This window comes from Molossus molossus, unplaced genomic scaffold, assembly GCF_014108415.1.
Source record: "Molossus molossus isolate mMolMol1 unplaced genomic scaffold, mMolMol1.p scaffold_m16_p_3, whole genome shotgun sequence".
In the NCBI taxonomy this organism is placed as follows: Eukaryota; Metazoa; Chordata; class Mammalia; order Chiroptera; family Molossidae; genus Molossus; species Molossus molossus.
The window spans coordinates 86,823,018-86,847,025 of record NW_023425366.1 but is presented as its reverse complement, the minus strand read 5'-3'; the positions used below and the strand labels follow the sequence as shown (position 1 = coordinate 86,847,025).

General features: G+C 40.7%; 1 protein-coding gene across 1 annotated transcript in view; it reads right to left on the bottom strand.

Moving 5' to 3' along the window:
• Positions 1–9,124: 9,124 nt before the first annotated feature.
• HSD17B4 (hydroxysteroid 17-beta dehydrogenase 4) overlaps positions 9,125–24,008 on the bottom strand; it is a 98,829-nt gene continuing 83,945 nt past the window's right edge. The window contains exons 22-24 of the mRNA XM_036280921.1: positions 23,677–23,815; positions 15,602–15,729; positions 9,125–9,357 (exon numbers count right to left, since the gene is read on the bottom strand). Of these exons, the coding sequence (XP_036136814.1) occupies positions 9,268–9,357; positions 15,602–15,729; positions 23,677–23,815 (357 nt within the window). The 3' untranslated portion in view covers positions 9,125–9,267. The remainder of the gene's footprint in view (positions 9,358–15,601; positions 15,730–23,676; positions 23,816–24,008) is intronic.

Sequence of the window (24,008 nt, the reverse complement as noted above, 5' to 3'; positions counted from 1 at the left end):
AACAGACCATGTTTTAGGTGTCTAAGTATTATTCTTTTATAATCATTTTAGGATAAACCTAATTAAATTCAAGAGAGAATTTGACTTTGTCAACTATGATTTTATTAGAAAAAAAAAAATACAAAGAGTATCGTGTTGTCTGGAAATTGGAGGAGGGGTGGAGGTCTGGAGATGAGTCCCTGAGCTGTTGTCAACAAGGCACTTGGCGAAAGGAAATGTGAAATGTAATACATAAGGGCATCAGGTAAGGGCACATTTTTAACTACAAGGACAGTCAGAATTAAAAACATTAAAGATGCCCTGGCTGGTTTGGCTCAGCGGTTAGAGTGTCAGCTCATGAATGAAAGGGTCATGGGCTCAATTCCCAGTCAAGGTCATGTGGGAAGCAACCAATTGATGTGTCTCTCTCATATCTATGTTTCTCTCCCCCTCTCTCTCCCTCCCTTCCACTCTATCTAAAGATTAATGGGAAAATGTCCTCAGGTGAGGATTAAAAAATAAATAAAAACATCAAAGATAAAGGAGCTTTTCTGGTCCAAGTAGTTACACAATACCCAGCCTTCTCCTATTTCACTTTTAATTTAACATTTTCTATAATTCCAAAGTTATAGAAATACTGCTAGCCTTAAACAAATGCACTTTTCAGAGCCCCATTCACCTTAATTAAGGAGTCTAGTTAAGGCAAATCATAGTATCCTTAAAAGGTAAGGATGGAAAGATATATTTAGAAGTACTGTTTAGAAGCATAGTAGATTAAATGTGAACTAGGCCCTGGCCAGTTTGGCTCAGCGGTTAGAGCGTCGGCCTGCGGTCCGGAGAGACCCGGGTTCGGTTCCCGCTAAGGGCACGTACTTCGGTTGCAGTTTGTCCCCGGCCCTGGTTGGTCGTGCGGGTGGCAGCCACTCGATGTGTCCCTTCAGGTCGATGTTTCTCTCTCTCCCTTCCTCTCTCTCCCTCCCACTCTATCTGTACAAAAAATGGAAAAATATCCTCGGGTGAGGATAAAAAAAAATGTGAACTAGGAGTTGGAGACCTAGTCCCCTGGTCTGAGTCAGACCTATCCCAGCATGACCTGGGACAACTCACTTGGAGTTTCATTGCCATCTGGTGTTTTATTTTTAATTGTCAACTCTAAAGAATAGAACTGACAATTCACATGTGGTAAAATACATATTTCTTAAATAACTCATGAGAAAAGTTACTTCTCTATTTAATTAAAAATATTGTAGACCAAGCTCATAGATACAGAGAGCTGATTGATGACTGCCAAAGGTGGAGGGTATGGTGTGGGGGAGAGGGGGTATGAAAACTGAATAAACATTTTATTTTAAGTTAAAAAATTGAATTAAATTTTTTTATTTATTTTTATTTTTATTATTTTTGTTACAGATGTTTCTCCTTTTTCCCCCATTGACATCCTCCTCCCCACCCCCTGTCTCCAGCTTTGTTGTCCATGTCCATTGGTTATGCATACATGCATATAAGTTCTGTGATTTATACTGCCCACACACACCCCTCTTCTGAGGGTTGTAAGTCTGTACTCTACTTCCACATCTCTGGGTCTACCCTGTTCCTCAGACTGTTATGCTCATTATATTCCACAAATAAGTGAGAATATGTGATATTTGTCTTTCTCTGCTTGGCTTGTTTCGCTTAGGGTAATACTCTCCAGGTCCCTTCATGTCGTCTCAAAGGATAAGAGATCTTTCTTTCTTACAGCTGCATAGTACTCCATAGTATATATGTACCACTGCTTTTTTATCCATTCGTCTACTGATGGACACTTGGGCTGTTTCCAGATCTTAGCTATTGTAAATCGTGCTGCTATGAACATGGGGGTACATATATTCTTTGTGATTGGTATTTCAGGCTTTTTAGCATATATTCCTAGAAGGGGGATCACTGGATCTAATGGCAATTCCATTTTTTTAATTAAAAAAAATTTAAATGTGCTCTGACTGGTTTGTCTCAGTAGTTAGAGCATCAGACCACGGACCGGAGTGTCGTGGATTTGATTCCCAGTCAAGGGCACATGCCTGGATGCACGTTCTATCTTGGCCCCAGTCGGGGTTGTGCAGGAGGCAACCAATTGATGTGTCTCTCTCAAATTGATGTTTTTCTCTCTCTCCCTCCCTCCCTCCACTCTATCTAAAAAATCACTGAAAAAATATCCTTGGGTAAGAATTAACAAAAAGAAAAATATTTTCTTTTAAAATGCAGTTTAAATCAAACTTCAGAAACCATGAACACCTGCTAAGTTCTTTAAACAATAGCAATCCTTAAGAAGTAACAATAAAACTAGATTCACTCATTTAGTGTAGTAAGCTGCTTAAAGTGACCTATCTTCTCTCCCTTACATCTAAATCTTCAATACGCCATACACAATAGGAGTTCAGTAAATACTGAACTGTCCATTGGAGGAGATCTTGGAAATTGTCATCTGGGAATCAATATGGTGACATGCAACAAAAGCCGTATTTCTAGAGCAGCTCCCAGAGTAAGCTGAAAGGTGAAGAGTAGGGGAAACGGTTTGTTCCCGTTTGTCCTAAGTCACCTCCACAGGTCAATAAAATTGAGTGTTCTTGACCAGGCAGAGAAAAAATAAGAGAGGCCTATGTTTCTAGCGGATAGTGGGCCAGAAGGGCGCGGTACCAAACACCCCTCTCTCTAATCTCCCAATCTGGACTCTAAGGTTATATACTCTTACTCTCCAGGTGCTGTCTGTTGGGAAATGGGCAAAGGCAGTGGCTCACTTTGGACTGAAGTACCCATATTCTTGTGGTATCCTGTGACCAGGACTGTGTGCACTGACGACGTGCCCATCCCCAGTCAGAACCGGGCCTGCTCCTCCTGGTCCATCATCTGCACGCACGGAAGCCTGCACACTTCTCGTGGGACTGACACCCACGGCCACCTCCTCTGAATCGGGGACCTCAGCCCGTCGCTTCCACTGCTTTTCTTGCTCGGTGATACAAATTCACCAGCAGCAGAACGAAAGCACTGCTGCAGTCAGCAGGCACCGACATACATAATAAGGCCGTCACTTCTGTTTTTTGGTGACAGAACTCCATTCCTGATACCGACGCTCGCCCTCCTTGCCTCACCTCCCAAAGCGGGGTGCTGAGCATAAACGGGACCGCGAGGCTGTCAAGGGTGTCATAGAGCTGCTCTAACCCTTTCACCCAATAAGTCCACTTCCTAAAAGCTTTAGTCGCAGAAAACAATTCAGAAGTGAAGTGTCTGCACCAGTCTTCAGTAGAGGGTAGTGGTTCACGAATGCTGATGGGGATGAAAAGGGGACATCTGAGTTCTGGTGTGCAAACTTGTCGCTGTCGGGGCCGCTGTGTCTGCCCAGGGCACTTGTTTCCACAGAGGCATGTGTGGGCTGGGGGGTGCCCGGATGTGGAAGTGGGAGAGAGCCTTTCATGCTACCAGAAGTCATGTGGATTCATACTTTCATAATTATTTGAAGCAAACAAAAATGACACTTCAGCCCTGGACGGTTTGCTCAGTGGTTAGAAGCGTCGGCCCACGGACCAAACGGTCGTGAGTTCAATTCCAGTCGGGGCACGTACCTCGGCTGCAATGGATGCTGGCCCTGGTTGGAGTCGTGCGGGAGGCAGCCAATGAATGTGTCTCTCTCACATCGATGTTTCTCTCTCTCCCCCTCCCTCCCACTCTATCTGAAAAATCAGGAAAAATATCCTTGGGGTGAGGAGTAAAAAAAAAAAAGGACACATCAGCCCAGGCAGTGTAGCTCCATGGACTGAGGGATCCTGGTTCCATTCCCGATGTTTCTCTCTGACATTGATGTTTCTATCTCTCTCTCCCTTCCTCTCTCTCTAAAAACTCAATTAAAAAATATATTTTTTAAATGATACTTCAAAATTTTGTTTTCCAAACCAGTGCCCTCAACACCTATGTCCAGGTCCCACCCTGTAGGCCAAGTCCAGCCCTGGCCTGTTTTGGTACAGGTTTTTACATTTTTGAAAAAGCTATTTAAAAAATGAGTATGCAACAGAGACTGCATGTGGACTGCAAAGCCCAAGTATTTCCTATGGGGTCCTTTACAGAAAATGTTTATTGAGTCCTATTTAACCAGTCCTTGTTCTTTACTCTGGAGCTTCAAAGGAGATTGAGGAATAAGGAGATGTTCAACCTCCTTCACATGATTCACACTTGAAATAATACCTTTAGTCTGTGTTTTCTGGTTTAATTTCTGTCTTCTTCCACACCACCTTGAAAAACTTCCCCAGCCACTGTCCCCAACAACATACGGTTCCTTCCACCTCTCTCTTTTTTTATTCTTGTCAGCTATGGACTCAAAAGTTATTCAACCAAGCTTCTTAAAAGATGGGTTCTGGACGAGGCTATACAGAGCTCTGAATTTCAGTGCCTCGACATTTCACCGCCAGGGTTTCTGTTCCTTTTTAAGCTACGCTAATTAACCCTGATATCTAGATGTCACTTACTAGGCAACTTCTGCCAATATATTGCATATACATGTGATTTAAACCTAGATTCACTTTTTACCAAAGCATGCGATTTTGCTCTTTTGCCTATTTATGGGTTTTTAAATGGGTTATTTTCTTTCTCTCTCCTCTTAAATACCTTAGTCCACACTGACCTAAAATCTTCTGCTCTTCAGAAAATCACTTTCCATCACTTTCAGCTTTTGAGGCTTCTCACCTTCCAAATTTTCAATGGAATTGGATTATCATTTAGTTTTGCTACAATATTTGTTGGCCTAAAAGACAAAGTTAATGTCAGGGTAGTATTATTATTAGATTATTACACATATCTATTTATCTCCAATATAAAAATCAGCTCTCTCAGATTATTTGTTTTGAAATAGAAAGTTCTGCCACGGTGGGTTTGGCTGTGGTTACCAGCGTCAGTCCTCGGACCGAGGGTTGTGGGTTCAATTCCCGGTCAAGGGCACATACCTGGTTGCAGGTTCGATCCCCAGCCCTGGTCAGGGTCCTGTGGGAGGCAACCAATCAATGTGTTTCTCACATCAATGTTTCTCTCTTTCTCTGCCTCCCACTCTATCTAAAAGTCAATGGAAAAATATGCTTGGGTGAGGATTAACAAAAAAATAAAATACAAATTTCTGTGAGAAGTCAGAGATTGTTCTACTCGTGTTGGTTAAGAACAGCTTCGCACAGGTGACACACTTGGGAGGCTTATGGATGCAGAGTTTACCAGGTGATGAGGTAAAAAAAAAAAAAAATAGTTTAAGAGAGCTCAGGAGTAGATATTTCTGATTTGGCTCCCAGAACTCTAAACTCCCCAGTATATCACACCTGATTCTCTCTCGGGCCCTGTGATTTAGGTGCAGGGGATCCTGTGAGCAAGGAAAAGAGTGAACACGGCAGCCTGACCGCTGTCCTTAGAAAGGTTTGCTTGCAAGGCTGGCCCTTGGCTGGCATCTGGGAACTTAGATTTCAGGAAGTTTCCACTGTTCCCTCACTGATAAGAGGGGCTCCCTGTGCCCAAACTGTACAAACAACGTGGTTTATATTAAACATCTGCTTTCCTTCGAGGAGCCCAGAATTTTGATCCAGGCTCTGGCAGAAGCCTATGTGATCATTAAAGCTTTGGATGCTGAGTCTTGGTAGACACGTACCTACTGCCAGTCTGCTGCTGGGGAATTAAGCATGTCCTGTGTAAGTCCATGGGGAGAGAACTCTCAAAAGCTTCCGCCTGATCTCTGGACATTCACTCCGTGCCCTTTTCCCTTTTCTGATTTTGCTTTGTTGTTTTCCTGTAATAAGTCATAGTCTTGAGTATGACTATCTGCTGAGTCCTCCCAGCAAACCACCAAAACTGGGGGAAGTCTTGGGCTCCCCAACACTTTATCCTTGGCTACATGTAAGGGCCCCGGCAGATGAAGGCCAGTCAGTATATTTAATATCTCTAGCTATAGTGATGGTTCAGGAATTGGCTTTTAACCCATCACAGCTGGTGAGACCAGGTGAGAACTTCAGTGGGGCTTCTGAGAGAACCCAGTGCTTTCCCTTCTGTTGGTTTTTTTTGGGGGGGAGGGGGGGGCTGGGAAGCTGTACCTTTTGTCTACCTTCTTATAACCACAACAGGAATTCCCAGTCAAGGGCACATACCCGGTTGCAGGTTCGATCAGCAGCCCTGGTCAGGGTCCTGTGGGAGGCAACCAATCAATGTGTTTCTCACATCAATGTTTCTCTCTTTCTCTCTTTCCCTGCCTCCCGCTCTATCTAAAAGTCAATGGGAAAATATGCTTGGGTGAGGATTAACAAAAAATAAAATACAAATTTCTGTGAGAAGTCAGAGATTGTCCTACTCGTGCTGGTTAAGAACAGCTTCGCACAGGTGACACCCGGGAGGCGTAAGGATGAGTTTACCGGGAGCTTTCAGAGACCACACGGAGCTGGAGGACGCAGTAGGCAGCGGGACAGCAAGGGATGGGGCGTCGGTACCACTGAACTGCTGGATCACCCCGTTTCAAAGCCAGTCCTACCCTTCGGCTGTCGGTAAGTTCTGTCACGCCGACCTGAAATGGTTTTATTCCTTACAACTGAGAGAATCCCAACCGATGCAGCCTTGAGCCATGGAAACAAGTCTGACAAAAACATGACCATCACAGGTTCTCGGGTGGGAAGTCACATGTTCGGAAGGCCTCTTTGATGGGTGGTGAGGGTGGACGGTAACAGACTGGAGGGACCACTGGAAAGCTGTTAAAATGAGCTATCGAGTAAACTTAAGTAGTGGTATCAGAGAATAAAATCCATAAATATTCAGGAAGTAGAAGAGACATAAGTTGGTGAAGAATTAAATATGGGGTGTGAGGAAGAGGAAAGTCAAAATGACTGGTTTTTTAGTTCAGGCAAAAAGCAATGTTCTAGTTTAACTAAGACAAAAGCCAGGAACAGACGCAGATGTCAGGGAGGCGAGGAAGAGCACATGTTCACTTCGGACACACGTGTATCCGCAGTGACTATGTGACAGCAGTCCCGTGATGCTTTGGGACTGTGGATGGAACTGGGAATTACAGAAAGATCAAAGCTAAAGACACAGATTGGGAGTTACCAGCACTTACAATAATGGCTGAAGATACAAGTAGATTGAATGATCCAGGAAGAAAACATCTCCTAAAAAGAGAAGGCTAAAATCTTGATTTAAAAAATCCAGAAAAAATAGCTAGAGAGAAAATTACAAAAGAGATAAGAGAGATGAACCCGTAAGCTCACTGGGAAGTTAACACAGTTATCATCAGAGGATAAAAGGGGAGTGACGGATGAAGGAGGTGGGTGCATTCAATAACTAACTATTATAGCAAGGTCAAGGAGCAGAGGACTAATAAAAAACTGCTGCTGAATCTGGATACCAGTGTCTCTCTGACCTTTAAAACTGACAGATAGGTCAGCAAGATAATTAAAACATCCCTTTCTTAACAGGTTTTAAACTTCTAAGGTATATATTCAACACATTTATTAATGTGTGGTGGTATATGATTAATTTTAACATGCTATTTCTATCGGGAAGGACAATAAGCTTTTTCAAGCTCAACAGGGATAATAGCTACTATAAAAAATCAACATTTAAAGACTGCCACTGTTGCCCTGGCTGGTCTGGCTCAGCGGTTAGAGTGTCGGCCCTTGGACCAAAGAGTCGTGGGTTCGATTCCAGTCAAGGGCACATACCTCGGTTGTAATTTGACCCCAGCTCTGGTTCGGGTTGTGCAGGAGTCAGCCAATCAATGTCTCTCTCTCTCACATCAATGTTTCCCTCTCTCCCTCTCTCTCCCTCCCTCCCACTCTATCTGAAGATAAATAGAAAAATATCCTCAGGTGGAGATTAAAAAAATAAAGACTGCCACTGTTCTTTTAAGTCATGCGGCATCACAATGGATCACTTTGAATTAAAGTTAGTTTTAAGATACCATACAAAGTTCCTAAGATTAAGGCCTAGTTGTCAAATACATAACTTTTCTTCTATTCCTTCTGCATATCCTGCTCATTCATTAAATCAACATCCTGAGGTGCTGTAGTATGTTCCAGCACTGTGCCAAACACTAAAATTCTAAATTTCGGAGACCTTCTCTTTTGATCCCTAAACTCTGATTTCCTCAGTCTTGTTCCCTGAGCCAAAACACTGTGCTGCGTCCTCCCAGAAGCCCTATTCTGGACTGAAGACATATCGTTCTAGCTGCTGGGAAGATAATCAACTGACTATAAGCATACTCCAGGAATTGCTCTATTTCGTCCAAGGTCATGGCCCCTTTACAGGGCAGGCCATAATCAATGACTAGTTACCTCAGGACAAACCTCAAGGCCATCCCCGCTTCTGAGCTCCTTGAAGTACCTGAAGAAGGCTGGTGGTACTTGCCCCACAGCGTAACCTCTCCTCTGCCTAGCCCTGCCTCTTCTGCTTCCCCCACCCTGCCCTCTGGGTCTTGATGGATCCCAAGAACACTTCCCAGTATCTCCATCTCAAAGCTGGCTTCCCCGAGAACTCACCCACCCACACATACTCTCCTCCAAGGTGCTCCATGATGGAAACTTCCTCTCTTCCTAAGCATCCATGCACTTTCCCATTACCTTGGCAGCAAGCCATCGAAAGAGCATTTTCTCAGCATACATCATCTGAGCTAAATGTTGGGGAAAACGATAATATGACAGTACCTGCTAGTGATCATCTTATGATTTAAGTTTACCAACTATGTAATAAAGCTATATAGTCGGTAGACTTACAAGCATTAGATGAAAGTAAAGAATTTCTAACAAAAGGGGGAGAGAGGAAGAAAGAAAACTATTTGGGAACACAAAAACCTTTCTCTTGCCTTAAAGCAGAATCCTACCTACTATAGCAAAGTCTGAAAAATGAGTACCTACCTATATGAAAATTCTTGTTAAAACTGGGGTTTCAATAAATTAGAGAACAGAAAATAACAAAAAGTGCAGAAGACATCATCAAAGTAGCCTTTACTAATTTAATTTTCCTTTCAATTTACAAATGTTATCACAATTTTAAGGAGAGTAGATTTCAATGAAAAATTTTTATTAGGAAGATAAGATCTAAGAAGAAAAATTACATGCTATTTTACAGTTTCTTGTAAAAATAATAACATGAAAAATTAGTAGAAAATGAAAATCTGAAAAGTTAGCTGAAATTTGAAAGTTAAGCGATTTCTCCTGATGTCGGTTTTGAACATTTTTGCTGAATCACTTCCGCGTATTTGGGTGGAGAGAGTATTCTTCCATTTTTATTAACAATGCAGCTCGTCCTTCAGAGCTTGGCATAGTTTTTGAAAACCATCTGAAGCTTCTGGCTCAGCATGATGTTCCCTCTGGCCTTCAGTCTGCCACTAAAGAATGCCTGGGAGGGAGAGAGAGGGAAAGAGCACCAAACTTTATCATGTCACAGTTTATTTGTATTTTTAAAAGATCATTGTTTAGACGTAGTACACTTGAGTTACTCTTGACAACTTTTATCTAGCAATGATAGTTTAATAATTACAGATATTTTTAGACAGCTAAGAAAACAGACTCCTGTGCATTTTAGAAAACCAGAAAATAATTTATCTGAACCGACAGATCTGGGAGTTCTGCTTCAACATATGCTTCCGTTTTAGTCTATGTCCTTAAACATGAATTTGAGACCATATAAATAAAAGGCTTTATTGTATTCTTAACAATGAAAATATTAAGTTCAGAACTTTTAAAAGTGGATTAAAAATAGTTATTACATCTTCGTGAAATAGAAAGCCATATAATGATAAAGTAAGACAGTGTAACAAAGTAGTGAATAGAGTCTGGGCTACAGCATTAGAATGTGTGGGTAAAATCTAGGCTCTGCCACTGACAGCCGAGCTTGGGCAAATTCCATAAGCTCTCTGAGCTCCAGCCTCCGCGGCGAGAAGGGCAGGACAACAGTACCTAAATAACACAGCGCTGCGGTGTGAGTTAAGTACAGAGTGTGTAAAGTGCATAGCTTAGTGTCTGACATGTGGAAAGACACAGAAAGCTCATTATTACCAAACAAAAGGCTGTCATGTTAAGCACTAAGAGCTCTTGAACCACCTCTGTCTCTGATCTGACAAAAGGAACTTGTACCAGTTGCTTAAGTTCCTCCTAGGAGTCAAGTTCTCTACCAGTAAAATAAAAATAATAAATCCGTTTTTATAACTTACTGAGAAAATAATGTAAAATTAAAAAGTCCCTAGATTTTTAGCTACATCATAAAATAGTAATAGCCATGTATATGTAACATAACAAAGCAGACCTACAAATAGAATCTCACTTGAGAAGCAGAGCATCACTTGAAGTGGGCACAACAGCAATCGTCACCCCCACTAACAGATGAGAAAACTGAAGCTCAGACAGCTTACCCCTGCCCAAGGCCAGAGCCAGCAAGAAGTGAGGCCAAGTCCTGAACTCAGGTGTTCTTTGCTCAACAACGTCTCCTGCTTATTAACTAGTAGCAACTTAATCTCGGAAGCCAATCCTCATCAGCTGGAGGAAAAGCAAAAACTACTTAAACTTTTCATCCCAGAAATAATAAGGGGGGACTCATTCAGTGAGGATCAAGTGCTAGCCTTTCAAACTGGACGCTGGGATTTCCAGCTCAGACTGCTTTCACTGTGCACTTACAGGGACGATGGCCTCCGGCTGCTGCAGAGGCCTCAGTACTGACTGGCCTGCTTGCCAGGTGCTGAGGTCTCAGAGGGACTCACACCTAAAATAATAACACCTAATTCCCTGAAGTAAACACACCAATATTTGATGGCTGTTATTAAGCAGAAGAATTGTGTACATAAATCTTTGTTCTTGTTTGACTATTTTCTTAGAATAGATCCCTTGAAGAAGAATGACGAATCGTGACATTTCTCACACATAAGGTTCCTGACCAGATGTCCACACTGCCAGTTTCCAGCCCAACGCTACGGAGCACGAGGGCATCACGGCAAGCCCACAGGGATGCTGAGGACTTTTAAAAAATTGGTCCAATATAAAAAACTGCAACATGAAAAACTGCTCTTGCTTGGACCTAACTACTTAATAACAAAATCATTTGGTATTTCTTTTGGAGTGTGATGCAAGAAGTATTGAGACTGTGATTCGCCATAAACAAAGGACGTCACCGAGCCTCTGCCACAGTGCTTTTAGGAAAGACAATTGTACTAAACTACAGTTCCTTCCAGCTACAGGTGAATTCTCACACCCAACCTTGACAAACACTATTTTCTTAATTTTTGAAAATCTGAATCAAAATGGCATGCTTTAATTTGCATTTTAGATCCTGGAAAAAAATCAATAGTTTTTCTTATGTATATTAGTCATTTCTATTTTTTTCACTAATTACTGGTTTATATTATTTGCCCGTTTTTTTCTATTGAGGTCTTCGTGCTTTCCAGAATGTTTTAGAGGTTACTGACGCCAATAAACTGTGTATCATCATCATCTTTACTTTCCCCAGGTTTATGGTAATAACTTATGGAGTCTGACATGCAGAGTTTTTTGGTTTTTTTTCCTCACCCGAGGACATTTTTCCATTTTTTGTTCAGAGAGAGCGGGAGGGAGAGAGAGGAAAAGACAGAGAGAGAAACATCGGCGTGAAGGGACACATCGAGTGGCTGCCACCCGCACGACCAACCAGGGCCGGAGACAAACTGCAACCAAGGTGCGTGCCCTTAGCAGGAACCGAACCCGGGTCTCCCTGTACCGCAGGCTGACTCTCCAACCGCTGAGCCAAACCGGCCAGGGCTGACATGCAGAGTTTTTCATTTCTGCATAGCCTAAACACTGCTGTTGAGCTTATGTTCCTTATTTCTATGGCTTTAATCTACTCAAGTATTAACTAAATGACTACAGTATACTAGGCAATATTCTGGCTAGAAAATAGACATCTCTCCCTGTTCTCACGGAATGAATATTATAGGAGGAGAGTCAAAAAATAAAATGTAAACAATACTTCAAGACTGGAAGCAGCAAGACCAGTCAGGCAGCCAGATGAGAGACGATGGAGGCTGGGATGATGGTGAGATCACCAGTGATACAGAGGAGGGAATGAACTGAAGAAATATTTTGGAGAAAGATCAGGTGGGATTAAGTACAGAAAGGATACAGAGGTATAGAAGGAAGCCAAGACAAGTCTTGTATTACTGAGCATATTGGTTGGGTAAAGGGATGCTGCTGCTATTTCCTGAAAAGAAAAAGACTACAGAGAAAACTAAATCGTGAGTTCTATACTGGACAAGTAAGTTTGCGATGCCAGTGAGATTTCCTACCGCAGAGGTCAAGTAGAAAGCTGGTTATTTCACTATGGAACTCAGAGAAGAAAACTGAGAGACATTTAAATCTGAGTTGTCAACACAAAGACCACTTTAAATACCATAGGATGGATGAACTCCCTTAAGGAAGGTGTTCTTCAGAAAAGAGCTGTGAACTGGCTGGTTTGGCTCAACGGTTAGAGCATTGGCCCATGGACCAAAGAAAAGAGCTGTGAAAATGAGCCCTGAGAAAAAACAAAATTTAATGTTGGGATAGAAGTCACCGAAGGAGATAAGGAATAGTCAAAGGTGAAGAAAGCAAAACAGGAGAGAATAGAGCATCATGAAAGCCAATGGGTAAAATTATTTCAAGAAATTGGCCATTAACTGAGATGAATACTCCTGAAAAGTTGAGTATGACATAGAGCAATATTCTTTGGAACTAGGAAATCAGTAGTCAACAGTGACCTTCACAAGAACAGCATCAGATGCAGAAATCAGGTAAGAGGGGGCAGAAGAGCAAAGTCAAGACAGACTGTTCAAACCTGTGCTGCGCAATAACGTCGCCACTAGCACATGTGGCTACTGAGCACTAGACATATGGACAGTCCCGGCTGAGAGGTACTGCAAGTATAAAACATCCACTGCATTGTAAAGACTTCGTATTTTAAAAAAGGATATAAAATATTCCATTATTATCTTTAATATTGATTACATGCTGAAATATTTGAATGTACTGAGTTAAATAAAATACAGCTAGCCCTTGAATGGCATGGGTTTTAACTGTGCAGGTGGACTTATATGTGAGATTTTTTCAAATAAATATAGTCAGGACTCCGATTCCATGGGTGTGAAACCTGGGTATAGAGGGCCAACGGTGCATTGATAGTGATGATAAATAGCACTGAGGTTAGAGAGAAGGTAAGAGAATCAAATGAGTTTAGAAAACCTCTGATATTAATTAGCATTTCTCTAAGGATGATCATTAAGAATAATAAATATCTAGGTTCTCATCAAGTGTTTGCTTCTGCTTTTATTTTTTACGCTTGACTCCATTCTGTACGGTGCTGACTTAGGTGTATGGAATGCCACAAAGCAAACCCATTTCCTAAGCAACTGCCCCGTGTCATTCACTGAATTCCATTCACCCCACAGGTCTGGTATTCCTAGAAATTACATAAATTAGTCTAGTAGCTTAATCCTACATTTAATCTTTATATACAGACATTTCAAGTATAACATATCTAAAAAAACAAAACACTCTTTTTTTTTTTAATCCTCACCAAAGGACATTTTTGCATTTATCTTCAGATAGAGAGAGAGGGAGAGAGGGAGGAAGAGAGAGAGAAACATCAATGTGAGAGAGACACATCGACTGGCCACGACCCGCACGACCCCAACCAGGGCCGGGGACAAACTGCAACTGAGGTAGATGCCCTTAGCGGGAACCGAACCTGGGACTCTCTGGTCCTCGGGCTGACGCTCTAACCGCTGAGCAAAACCGGCCAAGGCTAAAAAAAGAACTCTTAGGTACCCATTCTCTCCCCCTAAAGTCCATTTTCCACTCAGCTCAGTGGCTTCCTATCACACACAGACCTGAACTCCCTACCGAGTCCTGCAAGGTCCTGTGTGATCCCGCCTTGCCTACCCACCCACCTCACCTCCTCCCACTCTCCCCACTGCCCATTCTGTCAGTGCCTCCCCACGGTTGCAGCACTGGTCGTGCGTGACCTACTCCCCGAACAAGCCTCTGCAGCTGTTTCCTGAGCCTGTGGCTCGCCTGTCACTCTGCTCAGGCCTCCATCAGGACTGACAATCCTATCTCAGACAGTTCCGCTGTCCTGTCCGCCAATCCAGGGTGGGCACACTGCCGCCGTGGGCCAGCACTGGTCCGCTGCCTATTTGTGTAACTGAAGTGTTACCAGAATACAGCCACACCCATTTGTTCACACATTATCTATGGCTGCTTTGACTACAATGGCAGGACTGAGTGTGCACAACAAAGACCATCGGGCCCCAAACCTGAAACATTTAAAGTGTGACCCTGGACAGAGAGTTTGCCGACCATTACTCTAACCCGCTACCCTGACTTATTTTTCTTTATACTAGAAATTATGTTTCTTTTCCGTTAACTTCTAAAACTAAGCTCCGCACAGCCGGGCTCTGTCTTGCTCAGCTGCCCCTAGAACCCGAACATGAGTGAGCACTCAGTGAATGCCTGGGAGGGGATCAGCTGAGGACACACGCAACACCAAGCACTAACCAAGCCCCTACCAAGCCCCTCACGTACATGACTGCACTCAGTTATCCTAACAATGCTTTGGGGTTGTTGTCACTACTCATTTTACCGAGAAGAAAATTGAGGTTGAGAGAGTAAGTGGCAGGGCTAAGATTCAAACTCAGATTTATCTGATGACAAAGAACATATTTTGTACTGTACTACTTTACAATTCTTTTTAGTCTTTCTATCCAGGAAAACCAAACATTTTCCACTTTATTCAAATTGCTCTGGTCCTTGTAAGGTTGTATAGTTTTCTTCAAATAAGCACTGTACTTTTCTTATTAGGGCGGTCATTAGTATTTTTTAGTTTAGGTTGTAATTATAAACAATTTTTTTCCAATTATATCTTCTAGTTGGTTTTGCTGCTATGTGAAAGCCATTTTTAAATAATTATTGTCATTTTACCACTTCCCTGAACTACTCTAGTCTAAAAACCAATCCATCGATTCTTTTGGGATTTCTAGCTACATAATCATGATTTGAAAATAACAACTTTTTTTTATTCCATTCTAAGTGCTACATCGGTTACTTTAATTTTGTGTTTGTAGATTGGCCAAAAGTTTCAAAACAATATTAACCCGTCATAGTCACAAAGGGCACTCTTGTCTTAATTGTGATTTTCCACTGAAAATTCTGTCTCTAAAGGTCCACCTTCAGGAAGACTGTGGCTGTTATCCTCCATCCTTCTGCTTACGGTTTTCCATGATGAGTAAGACAGGTTCTTAATCTTACACACCAGAAATGAATGTATAATTTTATTAAATACCTACTAATATCATAGGGTTTTTTAACCTTCGAATTAATGACATAGTATAATAAAAAGTCTAGATGTGGGTTTTATATTGTTCACAGGCTAAAGAATTCCACCAAAAACTCAGTTTTAAAGAGCGTCCACTGAAACTCCACTGGAAACATTCATGATCTGTCAGCTCAGACAGGGGCACTGCTGTGTCCTCCTCAGAGCCGTAAGGGCTCTGTCTTATAAGTCAGAATTCAGAAGTCAGCTAAAAACTGCAATTGCCAAACAAAAAGCAATGAACATGAAGAAATGAACATTTTAAGAATGTTACCTTCTGAGGATCCAGCTTGCCCAGGACCACATTGATGAAATCTTCATCCGAGAGTGTGACCGTTACATCAGCAGAGCCTTTCGCGGGGCCTTGATACACGTTTCCATTGCCATTTTTTAGGTCAATAGCTGGGAAAAATAAGAAAACCATGTGTGTCATATTTTCTTCACAATATGAGAGTAAAATAAGTTAACTAAAATGCAGGCATTTTTACAGTTTCCAAGTTAATGTGCTGCTTATTCTATCTTATATATTACCTGTGATTCAGAAAAATAATATTAAGCCTTTATTTTTTGAGATGTCCTTTTTATAAAGAAGTTCTTCAACATAGTCAAATCAATTTCCTCACTGAAGAAGTTCACACAACAGACACATGTTAAATGTGAATCAATGCAGAATAATATAAGGAAGTTAAGTTGGTGGATATGATGTTATATGGTCAAGGCTTTAGGTTCAACTACTCTAAGTCAACAAAGGAGGAAGCTGAATTTTAAAACAGTTGCATTCTGACAGAAGAATTCAGTGTCCCAGAAACAGGCTGGGTAACTAGAAAAACTATTAAAAATGTACCTTCATTGCTTTCTATATAACATATATAGAGCTTTATGCCATCATTACACTTGAGAAAACTTTAATGATCTCACATATGATTGCGGCCGGTCACCAGCTTCCGCCTCCTGAAGGCGAGTTCTGCGGCTGCAGTGAAGGCGGTAAGTCACATCACGCTCCCTGAGAGTGCACAGGGAACTAACTCCCAGTTTAGGGTAAAGGAAGAGCTACACACAGATAAGAAAAACCCGGAGTGCTTAAACTACATTCTGCTTAGCCAAGCCTTGCTCCAAAGATAAAATTAAGTCACTCTAACTCTCTAGCAGAACAGAGTACTGCCAACTACACAAAAGAATAATTTGACTGCCCGGCCAGTGTGGCTCAGCGGTTGAGCATCAACCCATGCACCAAGGAGTCGCCAGTTCAATTCCCAGTAGGGCACATGCCCAGGTTGTGGGACAAATCCCAGTCAGGGGCCTGCAAGAGGAGGCCAGTCGATGTTCTCTCTCATCGATGTTTCTATCTCCCTCTCCCTTCCTCTCTCTCTAAAATCAATAAACAAAAAATATTTTTAAAAAAGTAAAGGAATAATCTGACAAGAATGGTTACCATGGTGAGGGGACAGGGCAAAAAGAAGGGAACCTCTTTGCTCTGCACACTTCACTCTCTCCACCTCTTCTACTGCACGTGTCACTCAACACACAAGGTACGGTAAGTGAAGCATGAAAAGCAAAGGCTCTGTTCTCAGTGAAACTCACATATTATGAATGTGTTCTTGTGTATTATTTGTATAGTTTAAAATAAAGCAAGGGAGAAAAAGAGAGAAGAAGGCATAAAGGGAGGAGGGAGTGAGGAAGGGAGAAAGGAAAGCAAACCTCTGGCAATGAAGGACAACATTCATGATTTAATTCTTCACCAGCATGTCTAAGGCCCACTGTATACAATAGTCTTGCTCAGGGACAAAACTGCACCACACTCATCTTACTACTAAGAGTGGGAGCAAGTCTCAGCAATGAAGGTTCTTCGCTGTCTACCTGCTTCTCTCTTGCCTGGTTTTACATGGTTCCTTCTCAGCCATGAAGGAAGCAATAGAACTTTCTTCAGTGGAAATCTAGAAACGAATGTTGATAAAAGGAAAGAGTGCTAAGGTAAGGCCGGTTCTTAGCAAGATACAGAAATTTGGGGCAAAGGAGTAGAACTTTCAATTCTGCAGTGGCTCATGTCATGGTCTACAACTTGGCTCATGTAGGAGAATCATCTACTATCACCACCTTGAGTTGACAGACATCTGCAAGGTCACGGCTAATCTTAAATTAAAATGAACAAACAGAGTGTATATATATTCTTTTAGCCGTCCAATTTATTTAAAAGCTTTACAAATGACTTTAGCTCTGTATTTATATAATCATTAAGGCTCTAAAAGGGTCCATAAAAATTTCAGTTATACTTTACAGTGTTTAATGGGGGAGGGAGAGGTGTTGAATCAGCACATGGCATTTGGAAACCTAGGGATCTCTAAAGTCTTAGGATATATACCTTACAAATCACAACGGGATACCATGGGAAAAAGAAGTTATTTTTGTGGATGCCTTTCCCCTTGAGATTATAAATTCTTTGCTGAAACAAGAATGTCTAGTCTTTGTATCCCCTATACTTCCTTAAACAGAAAGTACTTAGTAATTTTTTGTTAAATGAGTGATTAAAAAGCTCCTGGAAGAAGCATCTCTATAAAAATAATGACAACAACAAACAAAATACTTAGGATAAAAGTAAAAACTTTTTTTGAAATCACACCAAGGACACAATACTTTTGTGCTATTCCTGCCAAAAATTAATAAATCCCAATAATCATGAAGAAACATCAAATAAACACAAACTGAGGAACATTCTATAAAATAAATGGCCTCTACTCTCCAAATATGTCAATGCCATTAAAAATAAAAACAGACTGAGGAATTCATCAGATTAAGGAGACTAAAGAGACCTAAAAACTAAATGTAATATATGATCCCAAATTGGACCCTTAGCAGTTCTTACTTTTTCTTTCATTTCTATCATTATCACTATTATTATCATTTTGCTATAAAAAACATTATTGGAATAATTTATGAAATATTAATAAAGTCTATAGATTAAATAATACTTTATCCATGTTGATTTCCTGATGTTGATAATTATTCCATGCACAGATAAGAGAAAGCATTCTTAGGAGATGCTACTACATTATTCAGGCATAAAGGGACATCACGTCTACAAGTTACTTTCAGATGCTTCAGAAAAACAGTATGTATGATAAAAAAGAAAGTGGAATAAAATGTTAATTTGAAAAAATTGGGTGAAGGACAGATATATGTTCTCTGTACTATTCCTGGAACTTTTCTGTAAGCCTGAAATTATTTCAAAATAAAACACTGTAAGAAGACATTATTAAAATGAATAATACACACAGCAGAATGGAAAGCCATGTTAAGAGATTCTGTGTGTTAATGCACATAAGCAAACAGTCCAGGCTGTGCAGGTCAGAGGACAAGCAGCCATGGTGAAGGGAATAGGGAGTAACCTGCTGTAAGTGCCTCTCGAACAAGCAGGTCCCCATCCCACACTGGACAGCATCTTCTTTCCAAAGACCATCTTTCAAGTCTTTTCTATAAACACACGAGACACTCATTTGGATTCCAATCCTACATATGGAACCAACACCCTTAAGATTTGGTTGACATCCAAGCTGAGCAACCATGAAGGATAAACTGGTGTGCCCCCTGGAGCAGGAGCAGCAGCGGAGGAGCTGGCGGGTTCTCACGATCAAATGGTATCCTCAAGCATGACTGTATTCTGAGCTTAAAACAATGGCAGTTGCCCAAACTGTACACAGGCTTCCTCATTCTGGCAAATTTCCAAGATCCAAAATAGACAACTTCTAACATGCAAAGAACAAAGACCTCTAACATCCAGTCTTGGATTTAGGCCAAATAGGTAGATGTAACTCTACACACAATTAGTTACGGTTCACATTTTTTAAAAGCCAACTCACTTTATTACTTAACAAACATTATTTAAGCAATAATGCATAGTATTTCTATAATCTTGCTATATAATAAATGTAAAATCCAATTATGTTCCTATAATGAAAAAGATTTACAAACATGTAAAAGGAAACCAAACTTCCTTTAGGAGAAAAACCACCAAACTGTTCAATGCCGACCAGCGTAAACCTATCCTAAAGAAAACAAAACACATTTTTAACTCAGAAACAGTGTATCATTATTACATGAATATAAATCTGTCTTTGTCAAAAGTTTCGGTTGAAGAGCTATTTTATAGCTATGAGATATAATCAAACAATAAACAAATTCTTATTTGGGAACATGGGGTAATATTTAGGCCAACAATGACAGCAAATTGCATATTTAAAATGGTCAAATTATAAGATGCTCACTTTATTTATAGACAAATGGAAATACTGGAGCCATTATTCTACAAACCATGAACAGCAGATAATCTTGCAGGATCTTCCATTTCTTCCCACATGCCATGAAGCAGAGTAGCAAGATTAATGCCCTGAGTTCCAATTTCCATGAATATGGTTTCCAGCTCTGTCTCCAGCTGTGAACTTATCCCTAAATTCCAGGCCCACAGTGCCTACAACCTAGTCCAGATCTCAGTCTGCTACAGTCCGGGCACCACATCCTCTCTCCTCTCCTGGTTTCATACTTCTAGTAATGGAGTCAACATCCTGTCACACAGGCTCAACACTTCAGCATTAGTTGTCTTTTCTCATTCCTCTTGTTTTTCAGGTATTATTAGTACCAAGTCAGTCAATTCAAGCTTAGCAATAGATCCACACAAGCCTTTTCCTCTCCATTATTGCCATCATCTACATACAGGTGTTCCTTCCTTTTAATCTGAAATGCAACAACCCTTGTTTCCTTAATGCCAGAATTTTCAACTTCCCAATACACTGCTTCTAATACTGATTTCTGTAGACCAAAAACACACACCCTGTCTTTTCTTATTTGTAATCCACAACCTAGCAGAGAACTTGGCATATAGCAAATACTCAAATATTTGTTGAATGAACCAATCCTCCCATCTGAGAAAGCCAACAGCCCCTTTCCCATGTCTCTTACCACTTCTGTTCTGTCAGAATTATTTGTGTGTATGAGTAGGTCCCAATTCCTTGTTTAAACTCCTTCAGCTCAGATGTGTTTAAGAATTCTGAATTTTTCAGATTTTAGGAAGAAAATATGGCTCATTGAACATGTATTATATATTAAGAAAGACCTCCCATATTGCAACACTCTATAAACAAACACACAATTGCTATATTTGACTAAGAAAAGGACAATCAGGTACATCATGTAAGTTCAGGTCAGGTTTTGCCACCAATGAGTTATGAAAGAAAACTTTCCATTTCTAGCACTTTTAGTTTCTGGAAGTGCAGATAAAAGCAAGTGTTTTAATTTTCAGGAGCAGACTATTCTACAGGCCATATAAAGCCTCTGATTCTTTAATCTTCTTATGCCTTCCGGTCATCGTTCATTTCCTCTGAATTTTTACTGTTGCTTAGAACAGAATGGGATCCAAAGGGTTTACAAGGGCAACTTTTGGCTTGTTTCAGGAATTAATAGTAATAAATATCATAAAATATATTGCTTACTTATAAAATGTTTCCATTGCCCTGGCCGGTTTGCTCAGCGGTTAGAGCGTCGGCCAGCGGTCCAGAGACCTAGGTTCCCGCTAAGGGCATGTACCTCGGTTGCAGTTTGTCCCTGGCCCCGGTTGGGGTCGTGTGGGTGGCAGCCAGTCGATGCGTCTCTTTCACGTCGATATTTCTCTCTCTCTCTTCCTCCCTCTTTCCCTCTCGCTCTAAAGATGAATGTAAAAGTGTCCTCGGGTAAGGATAAAAAATAAATAAAAATAAAATAAAATGTTTCCATTGTATCCTATTGTTCCTGAATTGTTCACTCAAACTAAATAGAAAATATATATCACTATCCATACAATAAATTTATTGTGTGTTTTTTTTAAAGGCACCACTTTCAGTACTTTTTTTATAAAGGCAGGCATCTGATTCTATCTAAAACTGTGCATTCTGTGTGGCTTTTAGCACTTATTCAACACATACAGAATCAACTATGTATTACAGACCATACTAGAAGCTGGAAATAAATCAATCTGAAGCTCTTTCTCAGTGTTAACCCAAGGTCGAGTGGGAGGAGACAGAATTAGAAAAAATCATAATACAGTAAGAAAACTATGATGAACACCAGGCTCCATTTAAAGAGAATGCAGAGATTGCTTCTCCATCTGATGTCCATTTTCACCTTTCCAAACCAATCCAAGAATCTCTAGCAAGATAAAAAGCCAAAGGACAACCTTTACTCAAAAGGGTAAAACACCTAAAGGTATAAGATATCAAAAAAAGGTGTTCAAACATGACCAGGCATTCAATTACATTTTGGAGTAATAAAGATGACACAGACAAAATCGCTGTATTCTTGATATTTATAACAAGTATTAACAGTGAATGTACAACAGGCTTCTATCTTGACCTCATCTACTTAAGGAAGCACTATCTATGGATCACAATGTTTTTAATCATTGTAAACAATACTTCACAATCAAAACATTGTCTCCAAAGGTAGAACTAAGAAGGTTCAAGTGAGTATTCTAAGATATGGCTTCCTTCCCCAAAATACCTCACCGAGGCCCTTCTCTGGGTTCTCATGCAGATCAAGGGCCTACATCTCTCCGTTATACACATACTCTTGACCTACAGAAAAAAAGGAAGGGCTCTCTAGCGTCTCTCAGGTCATCTCAGCCCAGCGACACAGAGGCCACCCTGGCTCTCACCCAGGCAGCTCTCTGGCTCCTAGCTGACCAGGACAGGTCTCAGAGAAGCCTAACCTCAAAAGACACAGCTACGACTCCTTCTTCTCCACAGCCAAAACCACCCCTAACCCAGCACTAATACCAGAACTTGACTAATTCTCTCTAGATTCAGACTGGTTTGTTTTCAGAGACACCTTTGTTCCCCACAACACACAGGCATTCTGCCTGGAGATCTGTTGGTGGTGGTGTTTGGATGGCAGGGTGAGGGAGGGAACAGGGAAGATGGACACGGTTCAGGATCTTTGGGCTGGAATGCACCTTCCAGGCCACTAAGCCCAACCCCTTGGTTCCTAGACTTGCTCAAGGTCAGTCACTTATGTAATTCCAGTGACACTTAAGCCCAGCCAAGGTAAACTGAGTAGCTTAGCCCTGTTCTCTATAACTAGGTTCTAGTCTACCAAGATGTAAACAAGGCAGGGACAACTAATAGCAATTTAACATATAAAATATTTGGTAATAAAATGTTTAGCAAAACATTTAAAAAACTGCTTTTAAAAAAGAGCACTAAAAAAAGGCACCTTAGGTATTCCCTCACTCAAAGCATTCAATCGTCTATCTCACATCATTAGGTGCTGAGATGCAAACAGAGATGCCCACATGGAGTCACCTGCTAAGATACCAGAGAGTTTCCACTGCTGCCAGCTACTCTGACTTAACTCAGTGACACAAAGGCAGAGAGAAAACAACAAACAAAACTAAAAATAGCTGCACAGCTAAAAATCCAGTCAAATAATAGGCAGCAGATAACCAAAGGGGCTGGTGAATCCTTTCATGCAAAGTTTTAAGATCCAATTTCACTGTTAACTGATAAATGAGCACCTGAAGAAGAGCACAAAACAAACATAAGCCACAAGGCATCAATAATAAGTACTTGTTAACAGGATTCCAATGTTCCTGTTTTTCCAGTGGAAACATAAGTAAAACCCCTTTTCTAGGTTGATTCAAGGTAATTTTTAAATGTACGCACATTTTCTAATATTGTCTACAAGGAAAGGATCACCAAGCTAAGGAGAAAATCTTAGCTGGTTATTGGAACTTTATTGAAACTGCCAAGGGTGAATCACTTGTACACTTTATAAATTCCTTCAGAGTTCTATTCTGGCAACGATGAGAAACACAGTCCCAGCACCTTTTCTCACTCATAGATCTCATTTCTCTTCTTCACCAATATCTTCAAAAGTCCTATGCTTTACATTTATAACTCAATTTCTAATATACTCATCCATTGGGATAAAACTGAATTCCATCACAGATACGTAGAAACAAGAAAGGAAGGACACAAAGAAGAAAAGAAAGTGATGACACCTACATACATAGTGTTACTCTATGAAATTATTTGGAAAAATATTGGACACTTTAGAGACCAAATACATATTACATTTTTGTCTTCCTTAATACCTCCTTCTTATAATCCTATAAGACATTTGGGCTTATAAACATCAAAGAATAAACATCAAAATAACATACGTGTCTTTGGGTACCCTGAGGTCTGTTATTCCCCTGAAAAATAACTGGCCTAAGGGGGTAGGATTTACCTACCATCAAAGAGACAGGCTTTAACTATAACAAGGACACTTGATCTCTAGTTACTAAGCGTTACCTTAGAATATTATCAAGTCAGGGATATGACTTACTCCACTTAGCGGCAGTACTTCCATCTTTAGTGATGTGCCACTCAAATACAGCATTTACTTTCTTTACCACCTCGTGCCCGACATCCTGAAGATGGCGACCTATTTCCTTAAATATCAAGGTACTCTGAAGGTTCCCACCCTAGGAAAAAGAGAAAATTTAATTTTAAGTTATGTAAAAATGAGCCAAGGGGGAAATAATTACAAAATATATATGTAATAAGGTGACTTTTCCAAAATCTGTACCTAAACAAAGCAAACGAGTATTTTTTTTTACACCAGACTTGGGTCACCCAGAACTTCAACCTTCTTAATAAGAGGTTTTTACTTTTATC